At 36.1% G+C, this 14,048-nt stretch overlaps 1 protein-coding gene across 1 annotated transcript in view; it reads left to right on the top strand.

Annotated features, from left to right (window-relative positions):
- The window catches only part of FANCM (FA complementation group M), a 58,521-nt gene that overhangs the window by 7,625 nt on the left and 36,848 nt on the right, over nucleotides 1–14,048 (top strand). The window contains exons 4-9 of the mRNA XM_012782791.3: nucleotides 1,100–1,258; nucleotides 7,432–7,560; nucleotides 8,523–8,655; nucleotides 9,000–9,125; nucleotides 9,657–9,743; nucleotides 12,781–12,965. Of these exons, the coding sequence (XP_012638245.3) occupies nucleotides 1,100–1,258; nucleotides 7,432–7,560; nucleotides 8,523–8,655; nucleotides 9,000–9,125; nucleotides 9,657–9,743; nucleotides 12,781–12,965 (819 nt within the window). The remainder of the gene's footprint in view (nucleotides 1–1,099; nucleotides 1,259–7,431; nucleotides 7,561–8,522; nucleotides 8,656–8,999; nucleotides 9,126–9,656; nucleotides 9,744–12,780; nucleotides 12,966–14,048) is intronic.

The following is a 14,048-nucleotide window of genomic DNA, read 5'->3' as shown; positions in this document are numbered from 1 at the left end:
GTTATCACTTCAGAAAGGCCATTCTAAGCTATAAAGTCAGCTTTCCCTAATCTTGTTATTTTCTTCTTGACATTTATCATAATCTCTCATTCTTTTGCTTATTTATTTATCGTCTTTCCACTCCACTAAAATATCAGGTACAAGAATGCAGGAATTATGTCTATTTTGATCATAGCTCTGTCATTAACTGAGTGTCTGGCATGTGTGAGTTACTCAAATATTTGTTGAATGAATTATTAAAAATATTAAACTCTTTACTTTTGTAAAATGATGATAAATGTACTCCAGATTTTACATGTATATAGGCCCCTGGTAAAGACAGAGTCTCATTCTGTTGCCTGGGCTAGAGTGCTGTAGCATCAGCCTAGCTCACAGCAACCTCAAACTCCTGGGCTTCAAGCAATCTTTATGCCTCAGCCTCCTGAGTAGCGAGTAGCTGGGACTACAGGCATGCGCCATCATGTCCGGCTCATTTCTTCTATATATTTTTAGTTGGCCAATTAATTTCTTTCTATTTTAGTAGAGACAGGGTCTCACTCTTGCTCAGGCAGGTTTCGAACTCCTGACCTTGAGCGATCTGCCCACATCAGCCTCCCAGAGCGCTAGGATTACAGGTGTGAGCCACCACACCCGGCTTATGGGCTTATCTTTTTTCTTTTTTTGATATTTAATGTTATGAATTTCTAGTGCTACTTTCTTTTTTTTGTTTGTTTGTTTGTTTGTTTTTGAGACAGAGTCTTGCTTTGTTGCCCAGGCTAGAGTGAGTGCCATGGTGTCAGCCTAGCTCACAGCAATCTCAAACTCCTGGGCTTCTAGCAATCTTACTGCCTCAGTCTCCCGAGTAGCTGGGCTACAGGCATGCGCTACCATGCCCGGGTAATTTTTTCTATATATATTAGTTGGCCAATTAATTTCTTTCTATTTATAGTAGAGACGGGGTCTCACTCTTGCTCAGGCTGGTTTCGAACTCCTGACCGCCTCGGCCTCCCAGAGTGTCTAGTGCTACTTTCAAAATTTTACTGTTATTTCTGTTAGTGATAAACTAAAAACGTTTAACAGGTAATGTAATTTATAATCATATTTAATTGATTTTGTATAGGCTGTGCAACAGGTTATTACTAACCTACTAATTGGGCAAATAGAGCTTCGGTCTGAAGATTCTCCAGATATTTTGCCATACTCTCATGAAAGACGAGTTGAAAAGGTTGTTGTTCCCCTTGGTGAAGAACTTGCAGCCATCCAAAAGACATATGTCCAGGTAAGCTATTTTTATCATAATTCAGGGTTTTGATACATGAACTGTTAATACAATTATTTTAGTTAAGAGGATTTGGCTGTTGTTATATAATATACAGTTGTTATATAATATACAGTTATCTCATTTTATATGATTCATATGTTGAAAATTCTTTGAAATTAAAATTTTGGAAGGAGCACCATTTTTTTTTTTTCATTTAATTTTTTTGAGACAGAGTCTCACTCTTTTGCCCAGACTAGAGTGCTATGGTATCAGTCTAGCTCACAGCAACCTCAAACTCCTGGGCTCAAGTGATCCACCTGCCTCAGCTTTGAGTAGCTGGGACTATAGGCACATGCCCCAACGCCCAGCTAATTTTTTCTATTTTTAGTAAAGACAGGGTCTCATTCTTGCTCAGGCTGGTTTCAAACTCCTGAATTCAAGCAATCCTCCTGCCTCAGCCTCCCAGAGTACTAAGATTACAGGCGTAAGCCACTGTGCCTGGCCGAGCACCATGTTTTATATGTATTAGCAAACTATTGTTTAAAGGAGAAATACAATAGATAGACCATTTCTAAAGTAAATAATAGCCTTGTATTTTTTTGAGTAAACCTTTTAACTGTAGTCTAAAACACACACACACACATATAAAAAAGTGCATAAAACATAAGTGAATTTTTATGGTGTGAATATGCCTGTAACACGTACCCAGATTCAGCCAGAAGTTTCTTTTGTAATGAAATACATTTTCAATATTTTCCTCCCTGACCTTGTATATAGCAGTAGTTCTCAACTAGAAATGATTTTACCTACCTAACATTTGGCAATGTCTTGATACATTTTTGGTTGGTGCAACTATGGGTGGGGGAGAGGGGGAAGCAGGGAATGGAGTACCTAGTAGTTACTGGCATCTAGTGTATAGTGACAAGGAAACTGCTAAACATCCTACAATGAACAGGACAGCCACCCACAAAAAAGAATAATCTGGCCCAAATGTCAATATTGTAGCTGTTGAGAAACTGCTTAGACAGTTGTCACTTTCATTGGAAGAAATTTGAGATAACAAGGGATGAATTGTTTTTTTATAGTTCATAATTAGTGTTATGGTAGGAGAACAGCATGTTTTCACATTGTCGTTGCCATGGATTAAAGATGGTTACTTTAATAGGAATAGATAACTGAAACATTCATCTATTATTTAATCTATAATGTCTTTCTTAAAGAGGGGGTTTAAAGGAATATAGTTTTCCTGTTTTTATGTTCTTTGTAACAAAATTCTAAGGATTATTAAAATATGGTGAAGTCTTTTTAGTACTCTCTTAGATACTAATACATTTTGATTTGATTAAAATCATTCCAGGCTGGATGAGGTGGCTCATACTGGTAATCTTAGCACTTTGGAAGGTTGAGGAGGGAGGATCACTTGAGGCTGGGAGTTTGAGACCAGCCTAGACAAATTAGTGAGACCCAGTCTCTACAACAAATTAGCCAGCTGTGGTGGCTGGGACTGTAGTCTCAGTTACTTGGGAGGGTGAGGCAGGAGGATCCCTGGAGCCCTGGTGTTCAGGCCGTGGTGAGCTGCAGTGAGCTATGATTGGGCTTCTGTACTCCAGCGTGAACAACAGGAAGAGACTCTGTCTCTTAAAAAAAATTTTCCATTTATAACAATACAAAAATTATAATTTGTATGGGCCGGGAGCGGTGGGTCATGCCTGTAACCTTAGCACTCTGGGAGGCTGAGGCCTGCGGATTGCTTAAGGTCAGGAGTTAGAAACTAGCCTGAGTAAGAGTGAGACCCCGTCTCTACTAAAATAGAAAGAAATTAATTGGCCAACTAAAAATATATAGAAAAAATTAGCCAGGCATGGTGGTGCATGCCTGTAGTCCCAGCCACTCTGGAGGCTGAGGCAGAAGGATGGCTTGAACCTAGGAATTTGAGGTTACTATGAGCTAGGCTGATGCCTTGGCACGCTAGCCAGGGCAACAGAGTGAGAGTCTGATTAAAAAAAATTATAATTTGTATGATTACATAGAATTTAATTTTGATATTTTTAGGGTGCTTATTTAGGCAGTGGGCAGTGTGATCAGCAAAGCTGGAAGGGAGGAAAGAAAAATGTATTAAAATAGCCCTATTTTAGGAAATAAAAATTAGGCAAAAATTTAAGCAAGTAATTACATATTATTGTAGTTGGTCTTTTATCTGGAGGTCTCTTTTTTTCCTTCAGTGGCCCATCAAGCTCATTCCTTCTTCAGGACCTTTTTGTCTACTATTTGCCTTCTCTGGAATTCTCTGTCCTTAGAAAATCAAATGGTAGACATAGCTTGCTCAAATATTATCTCTTCAAAGAGACAGTCCTTGTGGACCTTATTTAATGGTGATCCTTTTTCTTTCAAAGACTCTATAGCATTATTGTGTTTTAGATTCTTAAATGCATTTATCGTAATTGAAATGACCTACTGTCTTTGTTCACTTCTTTATTTGCTTCCCTCCATTGGAATATAAACTATATGAGAGTAGTGACTTTGTCTTAACCACACTATCCCTGGCACTTAAACATTACTTGATATATAGTAGATACTTAATAAATTTGTTGAAAGAATGAATCAATGAATGAAATTTAATATACTTGAGATATTTCAATTTATTCAACAGTCTGCAAATACTTACTAAGGACCTACGTACCAAACTCTATGTAGGCACTGAGGAAGTAACAGTAAAGAAATCAAAAGCTTTCCTTTCATGGTACTTAGATTTAGTGTGTGTAGGCTGAGAGAGGGAGGAGTTCAGAAATAAACAGGTAAATATGCTTTTAAATTATAGTTGGTTCACCCTTTTATGATAAGAATGCTCAACAAAATAGGCATAGATGGGGCTTACCTAAAAATGATACAAGCCATATATGACAAAGCTACAGCCAATATCATACTGAATGGGAGAAAATTGAAAGCATTCCCACTTAGAACTGGAACAAGGCAAGGTTGCCCACTATCTCCAATTCTATTCAATATAGTACTGGAAGTCCTTGCTACAGCAATCAAGCAAGAGAGTGGAATTAAGGGTGTCCAATGGGAGCAGAAGAGATCAAACTCTCACTCTTTGCTGATGACATGATATTATACCTAGAAAACCCCAAAGATTCAACCAAGAGAATCCTTGAGTTGATAAATGAATTTGGTAAAGTCTCAGGATACAAAATCAATTCACAGAAATCAAAGGCATTCATATACTCCAACAACAGTAAAAGTGAGATCCAAATCAAAGACCCAATTCCCTTCAAAATAGAAACAAAGAAAATAAAGTACCTAGCAATATATTTAATTAAGGAGGTAAAAGACCTCTATAGGGAGAACTATGAAACACTGAAGAAAGAAATAGCAGAGGATGTAAACAGGTGGAAGAACATACCATGCTCATGGGTCGGCAGAATCAACATTGTTAAAATGTCTATACTACCCAAAGTGACCTATAGAGTCAATGCAATCCCTATTAAAATATCATCATTTTTACAGATATAGAAAAAATAATTTTACACTTCATATGGAACCAGAGAAGACCCCGTATAGTAAAATCAATCCTAGGCAATAAAAACAAAATAGGAGGTACCAATTTACCAGACTTCAAACTAAACTACAAGGCTGTAGTAATTAAAACAGCTTGTGACTGGCACAAGAACAGGGACATTGACCAGTGGAACAGAACAGAGAACCCAGATATAAAACCATCCTCATATAGCCATCTAATCTTCAACAAAGCAGGCAAAAACATACACTGGGTAAAAGAATCCTTATTCAATAAATGGTGCTGGGAAAACTGGATAGCCACATGTAGATGACTGAAACGGGACCCACACCTTTCACCTCTCACAAAAATCAACTCACGCTAGGTAACAGACTTGAACCTTAGGTGTGAAACTATTAGAATTCTAGAGGAAAACCTTGGAAATACTCTTCTAGACATTGGCCTAGGCCAGGCGTTCTCAAACTATGGCCTCTGGCCGACATGCGGACAGCCAAGGACATTTATCCAGCCCGCCAGGTATTTTTGATGCTGCTGCCTGTCCTGTTTAGCAGCCAACTAGTCCGGGGCCCACAGTGCGCATGTGTGGAATGTATGCTGCACTCTCCAATGGCCCTCCAACGGTCTGAGGGACAGTGAACTGGCCCCCTGTTTAAAAAGTTTGAGGACCCCTGGCCTAGGCAAAGAATCTATGAAGAAGACCCCAAAGGCAGTCACAGCAGCAACAAAAATAAATAAATGGGACCTGATCAAATAAAAAGCTTCTGCATAGCCAAAGAAACTGTCAAGAGAGCAAACAGACAACCCACAGAATGGGAGAAAATTTTCACAGGCTACACATCCAATAAAGGGCTGATAACCAGAATCTATTTAGAACTCAGGAAAATCAGTAAGGAAAAATCAAACAACCTTATCAAAAAGTGGGCAAAGGACATGAACAGAAATTTTGCAAAAGAAGACAGAATAATGGCCAACAAACTTATGAAAAATGCTCAACATCTTTAATCATCAGGGAAATGCAAATCAAAACTGCAATGAGATATCACTTATCTCCAGTAAGAATGGTCTTTATCAAAAAGTCCCTAAACAATAAATATTGGCATGGATGGGGAGAGATAGGAACACTCCTACACTGCTGGTGGGACTGCAAACTAGTTCAACCTCAATGGAAAAACAATATGGAGATACCTTAAAGTTATACAAGTAGATCTACCATATGATCCAGCAATTCCACTACGGGGCATCTACCCAAAAGATCCAATGACACTCTATAAAAAAGACACCTGCACTCAAATGTTTATAGCAGCACAATTCACAATTGCAAAGTTGTGGAAACAATCCAAGTGCCTATCAATACATGAGTGGATTAATAAAATGTGGTATATGTATACCATGGAGTACTACTCAGCTTTAAGAAACAATGGTGATATAGTACCTCTTGTATTTTCCTGGATAGAGCTGGAACCCATTCTATTCAGTGAAGTTTCTCAAGAATGGAAAAACAAGCACCACATGTACTCACCAGCAAATTGGTATTAATGGATCAACACCTAAGTGGACATATATAGGAATAACATTTATCGGGTGTCAGGCAGGTGGGAGCCGGGAGAAGGGGATGGGTATATACAAACATAATGAGTGAGATGTGCAGCGTTTAGGGGATGGTCATGCTAGGAGCTCTGACTTGAGGCGGGAGAGGAGCAAGGGCAATATACGTAACCTTAACTAACATTTGTACCCCACATAATATGCTGAAATAAAAAATAATAATAAATAAAAAAGTCAAGCAAAAAAAATTATAGTTGGTTATAATAATCGCTTGTGTTGACTCTTATATGGATGTTATCTGGGGATGTCAAATAACTTTTTCCTTTTTTGTTTGAAACAGTGTCTTACTTTGTTTCCTGAGCTAAAGTGTAGTGGCATCATCATAGCTCACTGCAATCTCAAACTCCCAAGTGATCCTCCTGTCTCAGCCTCCAGAGTAGATAGAACTACAGGCATGTGCCACCACACTGGGTTAATTTTTCTATTTTTTGTAGAGACGAGGTCTCAGTATGGTGCTGAGGCTGGTCTTTTTTTTTTTTTTTTTTTTTTGAGACAGGGTCTCGCTTTGTTGCCCAGGCTAGAGTGAGTGCCGTGGCATCAGCCTAGTTTACAGCAACCTCAAACTCCTGGGCTCAGGCAATCCTCCTGCCTCAGCCTCCCGAGTAGCTGGGACTACAGGCATGTGCCACCATGCCTTGCTAATTTTTTCTATATATATTAGTTGGCCAATTAATTTCTTTCTATTTATGGTAGAGACGGGTATCACTCTAGCTCAGGCTCGTTTTGAACTCCTGGCCTTGAGCAATCCTCCTGCCTCAGCCTCCCAGAGTGCTAGGATTACAGGCGTGAGCCACTGTGCCCGGCCTGAGGCTGATCTTGAACTTCTGGCCTCAAGTGGTCTTCTTGCCTGGGCCTCCCAAAGTGCTAGCATTAATGGCCTGAGGCATGGTGCCCAGCTAGATGTCAAGTACTTTTAAATTTTGTTGTTATCTTTGCTGTGTTTACTTAACAGTTCATTGTGAGACAAACTTTATTAAATATATAACTCCTATTTTAATATGTGAGAAAATGATTCTATTTGGCAAAGGACTTTAAAAAAGCTTAAACTAGATTTCTTTCAAATTTGCAGATTTTGGAAGCATTTGCCAGTTCTTTGATTCAGAGGAAGGTTTTGAGAAGGGATATCCCCAATCTAACAAAATACCAGATAATTCTGGCAAGAGATCAATTTAGGAAAAACCCACCTCCAAATATTGTGGTAGGTATTTTTAAATAAATTTTGGTGATAGGTAAAATTTTTTACTCAGAGATAGGATAAAATGTAAATAATGACTTCTTTGGGGGCATATATTAAGAATTCAGAAATGATTTACATAGTTTATAAAAGCATGGAAAAAACCTAGCAGACATACAGTTTAATGATTTGAATTAAGATAAATTTATATTTTAACTGTATTTAATGAACAACTGATCCAAATTTCCTACGTCTAAATACTGGCTTTACTGCTTACTACCTGTATGAGCTTCATCAGCTGTAAAATGGGCATAACAATAGTAGCTTGCCTCCTAGGTATTAAGATTAAATGAGTTTATGCTAGTGATGTGCTTAGAACAGCATCTGGTGCTTAGTGTCAGATATTATTATGGCATGTATACTTGGTGTTAAATGTTGGTGTTAAACAGTCTGATTAAATATTTGTCCTTTTGCTAATAACAGTGGGGGTTAATGGGGGTGGGCCCACATCTGACTTGTTTTCCATTTCCATTGTATCTCAAATATCTAGCTCACTGTTTGCCATGTAGTAGGTACTAATTATATAATTTTGAAAGAATAAATGAATGTATATACTGCTAATAATTTAACTATAAAGAGAAACAGTATTTGATGAATGTTTCTCACTTTAGTCTCTTTAAAGAATAAAAGTTTTTATTCTTTAAAAGTCTTTAAAGAATAAAAGAATTAAAAAGTTTCCTATTTAATTAAAAGAAAAAATAGGGACAGGTTTTATTTGCAAAATACACTGTCACCTTTCCATAGCAACATCCTATAACATGATGTTCAATAGAACCAATCAATTATAATCAAGATAGAAGGGAATAATTATTATGATCATTTGGTATATTGTAAATGTTACACTGACTGTTGGCCTGACAACTTGGGTATGAAGCATGTATGTTTCTTTTTCTCATTAACTTCGTCATATACTGCTGTTTTTCTAGGGAAAACAACAAGGCATAATCGAGGGAGAGTTTGCTATTTGTATTAGTTTATATCATGGTTATGAATTATTGCAGCAAATGGGAATGAGATCATTATATTTCTTCCTTTGTGGAATTATGGATGGAACCAAAGGTAAGTTACATGAAATTATTTAAAGAAATAATGACATATATTATTTTGGTTATAGACATATATTGAACAGTTTGGATTACTTAAAATGCTTTATTTTAAAAATCAGTGGAATAGTTATATAACATGGCCATGTTTTCTGTTTTAGATAAATTGCTAGAACAAAGAAAGCCGTTCATTAATACATGTATGAAGGTGGAACTGGAAAAAGTTGCTAGTTTTCATGTTTAAATTTGAAAAACTTGCATTCATTGCTAAAGTTTAATATCTTTTTAATAAATAATAAATTCTGATTAATGTTATTATTAAGTTTATTTATCTGGGAAACCTTTTCTTAATTTCTGAAGGAATGACACGGTCAAAAAATGAACTTAGCCGAAATGAGGACTTCATGAAACTCTATAATCATCTAGAGTGTATGTTTGCACATACACGTAGTACTTCAGCATGTGGTATTTCTACTATGCAAAAAGGTCTGGTTTTTCATTTAAAATTATATATTGTGTTGTTTTTCTTTCTCAAGATTAATTTTGAAATTTTGTTCCATTGATGCATATGTCTAGATTATCTATAGTTATGTTTCTGTAGCAACAGACCTATTAAATGCCTATAGATTTTATTCTTTAAGTTAGGATTAATATATATTCAAGTTTAAAGTTTATAAATTTTAAACAGGTTTATAAATTTTAAACATATAATGTTAGTGGTTCCTGGTAGTGGAAATTCTCCAGAACTACCAAAAACTGATTTATAGTTTAACTAAATGTGTATTTTTGCCTTTTTGGTTTGCTGTTGATTCCTGTTTGGATTCTCTCTCAGATTAAAATTTCATAAAAATCCAAAGTTCATTTTACCAATAAGACTTATGTGCTACCTAGATGCTACTTTTTAAATAAAAAGAAAAAAGTGAGTTTTAACGTATGTATTTTGAAAAGGATAACTTAATATAAATTAGTGTAATTGAATATGGAAAAAAAGTAATGTTTTTTTTTTTTTTTTTGCAGGAGATAAAGATAAAAATTTTTTTTATAGTCATCCAAAGTTAAAGAAATTAGAAGAAGTTGTAGTTGAACACTTCAGATCATGGAATGGTAGGTCATATTTAGTAGCTTTAACATAAGACAAAGCTATTGAAATAGCTAAAACTTTAACTCATTCCTTTGGGCTAAGATGTCTTATGGAGAATTTGGACTTTTAATTACTCTGGATAATGAATATTAAGAAGCACGGAGACATTTTGGAAGGGAGGGAGGAAGGACAATGATGGAAATGTTAAGAATAAGGTATTACATGAAAAAGAAAAGTTAGTTTGGGGCAATATAGGGGAAGCAGTAAAGCATCTGGTAGGGAAAAGTAAAGTAGGTAAGGAGAAAGAGAGTCATGGAGGAGTGCAGTTTTATATACGGTGGTGCGAACAAAAGTTCATTGAAAAGTAATATGGAGGGAAGAGACTTTATTGCAGTTAACGGTTTGCAAACCAGGGAGTAAATGAAGCTGTAGTCCAGAGAACGAGGGCGGGCTCAGGTTTTATAGCAAAAGTTTCTGTCCAGGATCCAATCAGGTCTGTTTATACAAATGAAAGATTGGAACTTGCTTAGTTCTGATTGAGCAATACAGCTGAGCCCTGACTGGCCAAGGCAGGTAGACTCTGATTGGTTGGTTCAGATGAGTTCTGAAAGTTCCAAAGTTAGAAAGGTACACATTTGGGGGAACCCAGTGTATGTGTGTGACCTCTAGTCCGCAAGTGACTGCTTGGCTCTATTTTAAATTTAGGCCCAGTTAACCACTTGGGATCCATTTTGAAGGACTGGCTCTTTCAAGTTCACATTTGTTCACAGTGGTTAGAGAACGCCTGTCTGCAGAGTGATGTTTGAACTGATTCTTGATGGAGCTACCGGAGCAAGCCTTGTGGATTTCTGGGGGAGGATCATTCCAGTCAGTAAGAATAACAGATTCAAAGGTCCTGAGCAGTAGGGTACTTGATATGATGAAGGATAAGTAAATGGACCAATGTGGTAGAATAGTGTAAGTGAAGCTAAGAGTGGTAAAGGCAAGAGATAGCCAGAAGCCAGGTCTTGTAGGACTTGTAGGGCAAATTAGGACTTTGGTTTTTAATTTATGAAAGACAGATAATAGTGGTGTGTACCAAGGCAATAGTGGTACAAGTGTTGAGAAGTGTTAGATTCTAGATATATGTTGAAGTTGGATCCAACTTATTTATTGTATGTGTTGATGGATTGGACATAGGCTATGAGAACAAAAAAGGAATCATAGCTATGTATAATTGCGTATATATTTACAAATAGTTATATGAGCAAAGAGAAAATTAAGAACAACATAGAGATAAGTATGAGGTAATGCATATGTTAATTATCTTGATTTAGCCATTCTACAATGTATACATATCAAAACATCATGTTATACACCATAAATATATATGAACTTTATATTTTTCAATTAAAACAAAAGAACATAGAGAAGAAAGAGCAAACATGTTAAGATGTTTTTGAGACATCTAAGTGGAGATGTCAAGTAGGCATTGATTGAATAAGTAAATGTGAATCTCAGAAGAATGGTCTCGGCTATGGGTATATATTTACATGTATATGAATACATTTTGTAGTCATCATCATAAAGGTCATATTTAAAGTTTTAGGAATAGATGTGATTACCAGGAAGACAGTTTAGAGACAGAAGAGGGTCCAGAATAGAGACCTGAAGAATATCAACGTTTAGAATTCAGTGGGAAAAAAGCCACTAAGGAGTTTGGGGAGGAAACCAGACAAGAAAAGTGCCAGAGAAGCTGAGGATAGAGACTATTTCAGTAGGAAAGAGTGGACTGTGTTAAATTCAGTTAGAATGTGTGACAAAATGAACTAAAAAGTGTTTGTTGAATTTGATAATATGGAAGTTATTGATTTTCCTAGGAGCTTCAGTGGCATGAATATAGAAAGTCAGGCTGTGGCTGGTAGAAGGAGATAGGCTTTGCAGTGAAAGTAGCAGGTCATCAGTTGGTCAGATACAGAGGCTTAATGCTTGATGTTATGATGATTCAAAGTAAGTTTATCCAGAATAATTTTACTTGCAACAACTACCTCTTCAAGTCCTATTTTTTGCTTATGTATTGTGAATTAACCTTATACCTATTAAGTCATTTATTGCTTAGGGTTGTTGTGAAGATTAAATAAGTTAATATATAAAATGCTCAGTGCAGTCACTGGCACACATACATAATTGATATAATATAAATCATAAAGAAGGATTGTCAAAATCCCAATGAAACTTAAAAACAAAGCATAACAACCAGAAAACCCACACAACTTGCAATTATTAACTTATTTCTATGTGCAAAACCAAATACTTTACTGTTTCATTTATACATCAGTCCATTTTAGATATGAAGAAACTACAGCCCAAAGAGATTATTTAACTATCATGGTTACTAATCACCTAGAGAATAAGTGACTCAGCCACAAAAGTCATGTTATTAGTGCATTCTACTGCCTCCCAAGCACAGAGATACTGGGAGCTTTGGGATTGACTATAGGGTATATTTTGCAGTTATCTTTGGAGAATTTGAAAATATAATAGATTCAGGGACAGAATCCATGGCCTGGATTCAGACAGTGTCTTTAGTGAATAGAAAGGAAAGGGAAGATTTGTGAAGTTAGTGGGGAGCTCCACAGTTCATGCTTCCAGATGTCTTAGAAGGTAAAGGGAAATAATATTCCTAAATTGAAAGACTGGTCAAAAATGATTTAGATAATTCATATTTGACTTGTTTAGGATCTTATTTTATGACAGCCAATGAGAAATTTCTAGCTAAATTAAAATTACTAAAGAATGTAGGGGGAAAAAGTAGCAAAGGTTTAAGAAGGCTTAAATTATTCATTTATTTTTTAGTGACAGGATCTCACTATGTTACCCAGGCTGTTCTTGAACTCCTAGGTTCAAGTGATCCTCCCACTTCAGCTTCCTTAGTAGCTAGGACTACAGGTGTGCACCGCCTGTATTCTTTTTGAAAGAATTATCATTTATTAGTACATAGTTTCAGCCTTGTCTTTTGAGCTAGTTCTTATCTAAATGCATTTAAAAATTTTTTAATTAAAGTATTTTTTTGTTATATAGCTAAAAACTCCTCTGAAAAGAAATGCGATGAGACCAGAGTTATGATCTTCTCTTCATTTCGAGACAGTGTTCAAGAAATTGCACAAATGCTTTTACAGCATCAGCCAGTTATTAGAGTAATGACATTTGTTGGCCATGCCTCAGGAAAAAGCACGAAAGGTTTTACCCAGAAGGAGCAACTGGAGGTAATCATTTTTGAAGGTGATGAAAATAAAAATAAAATTGATTATCGTTGGACTTGTTTTGACTCACCAGTCAATTGGCTACTTGAAGATAATTTTGTAGCAAGAATGTAAATAAAAATAAGCATATTGAAAGACCATAAAAATGTTTTATGTGGTTTTGAAACTTTTTTTTTTAAAGTAATGTAAAGTGAGATGGTTAAGCAGCAAGGTTCTGGAATCATACTATGTAGGTTGGAATCCTGACTCTGCACTTGTAAGTTTTTTTACTTCTTGTCTCTCAGTTTTCGTTATCTATAAACTTCGTTGATAAGGGTTGTTGTAAGCATTAAATGAGATCTCATTATACAGCCATCAATAAACGTTTATTATTTAAGTCTCCTTAACAACTTATTCTAAATAAATAATGAGTTTATCTCTTTTTTGTTGTTAAGAAACCATAGTGGTATTTAAGGTAGCCCTATGCTCTGAATAAGAGCTGGTAAGTTTTCTAAGTGCTGTGACATTTTGAGGGAAATTTTAGACTATTGATTTTTATAAATTCTACATAGATTTTTTGCATATTAGCTATTTAGGTCTACACTTGGGTAATCATGGACAATTAGGTGTGTCTTTCATGTCTAATTCATTTTGACACATCCTTTTTTTTATTCTATGGACATAGATAAAGAATTCTCATTTTTTTTTTTTTTCTTTTTTCTTTTTTTGAGATAGAGTCTTGCTCCCTTGCCTGGGCTAGATTGCTGTGGCGTCAACCTAGCTCACAGCAACCTCAAACTCATGGGCTCAAGCAATCTTTCTGCTTCAGCCTCCCAAGTAGCTGGGACCAGAGGCATGCGCCACCATGCCCAGCTAATTTTTTTTATATATTTTTAGTTGTCCGGCTAATTTCTTTCTATTTTTAGTAGAGATGGGATCTCACTCTTGCTCAGGCTGGTCTTGAATGCCTGACCTTGAGGGATCCTCCCGCATAGGCCTCCCAGAGTGCTAGGATTACAGATGTGAGCCACCACCCCAGGCAAGAATTCTCATTCTTTAAATACCTTTTATATCACTTCTCACTATACTGAAAAGAGTTTATTTAAG

Source organism: Microcebus murinus, chromosome 6 (genome assembly GCF_040939455.1).
Source record: "Microcebus murinus isolate Inina chromosome 6, M.murinus_Inina_mat1.0, whole genome shotgun sequence".
Taxonomy (NCBI): Eukaryota; Metazoa; Chordata; class Mammalia; order Primates; family Cheirogaleidae; genus Microcebus; species Microcebus murinus.
This window is presented reverse-complemented; position numbering and strand designations above follow the sequence as displayed.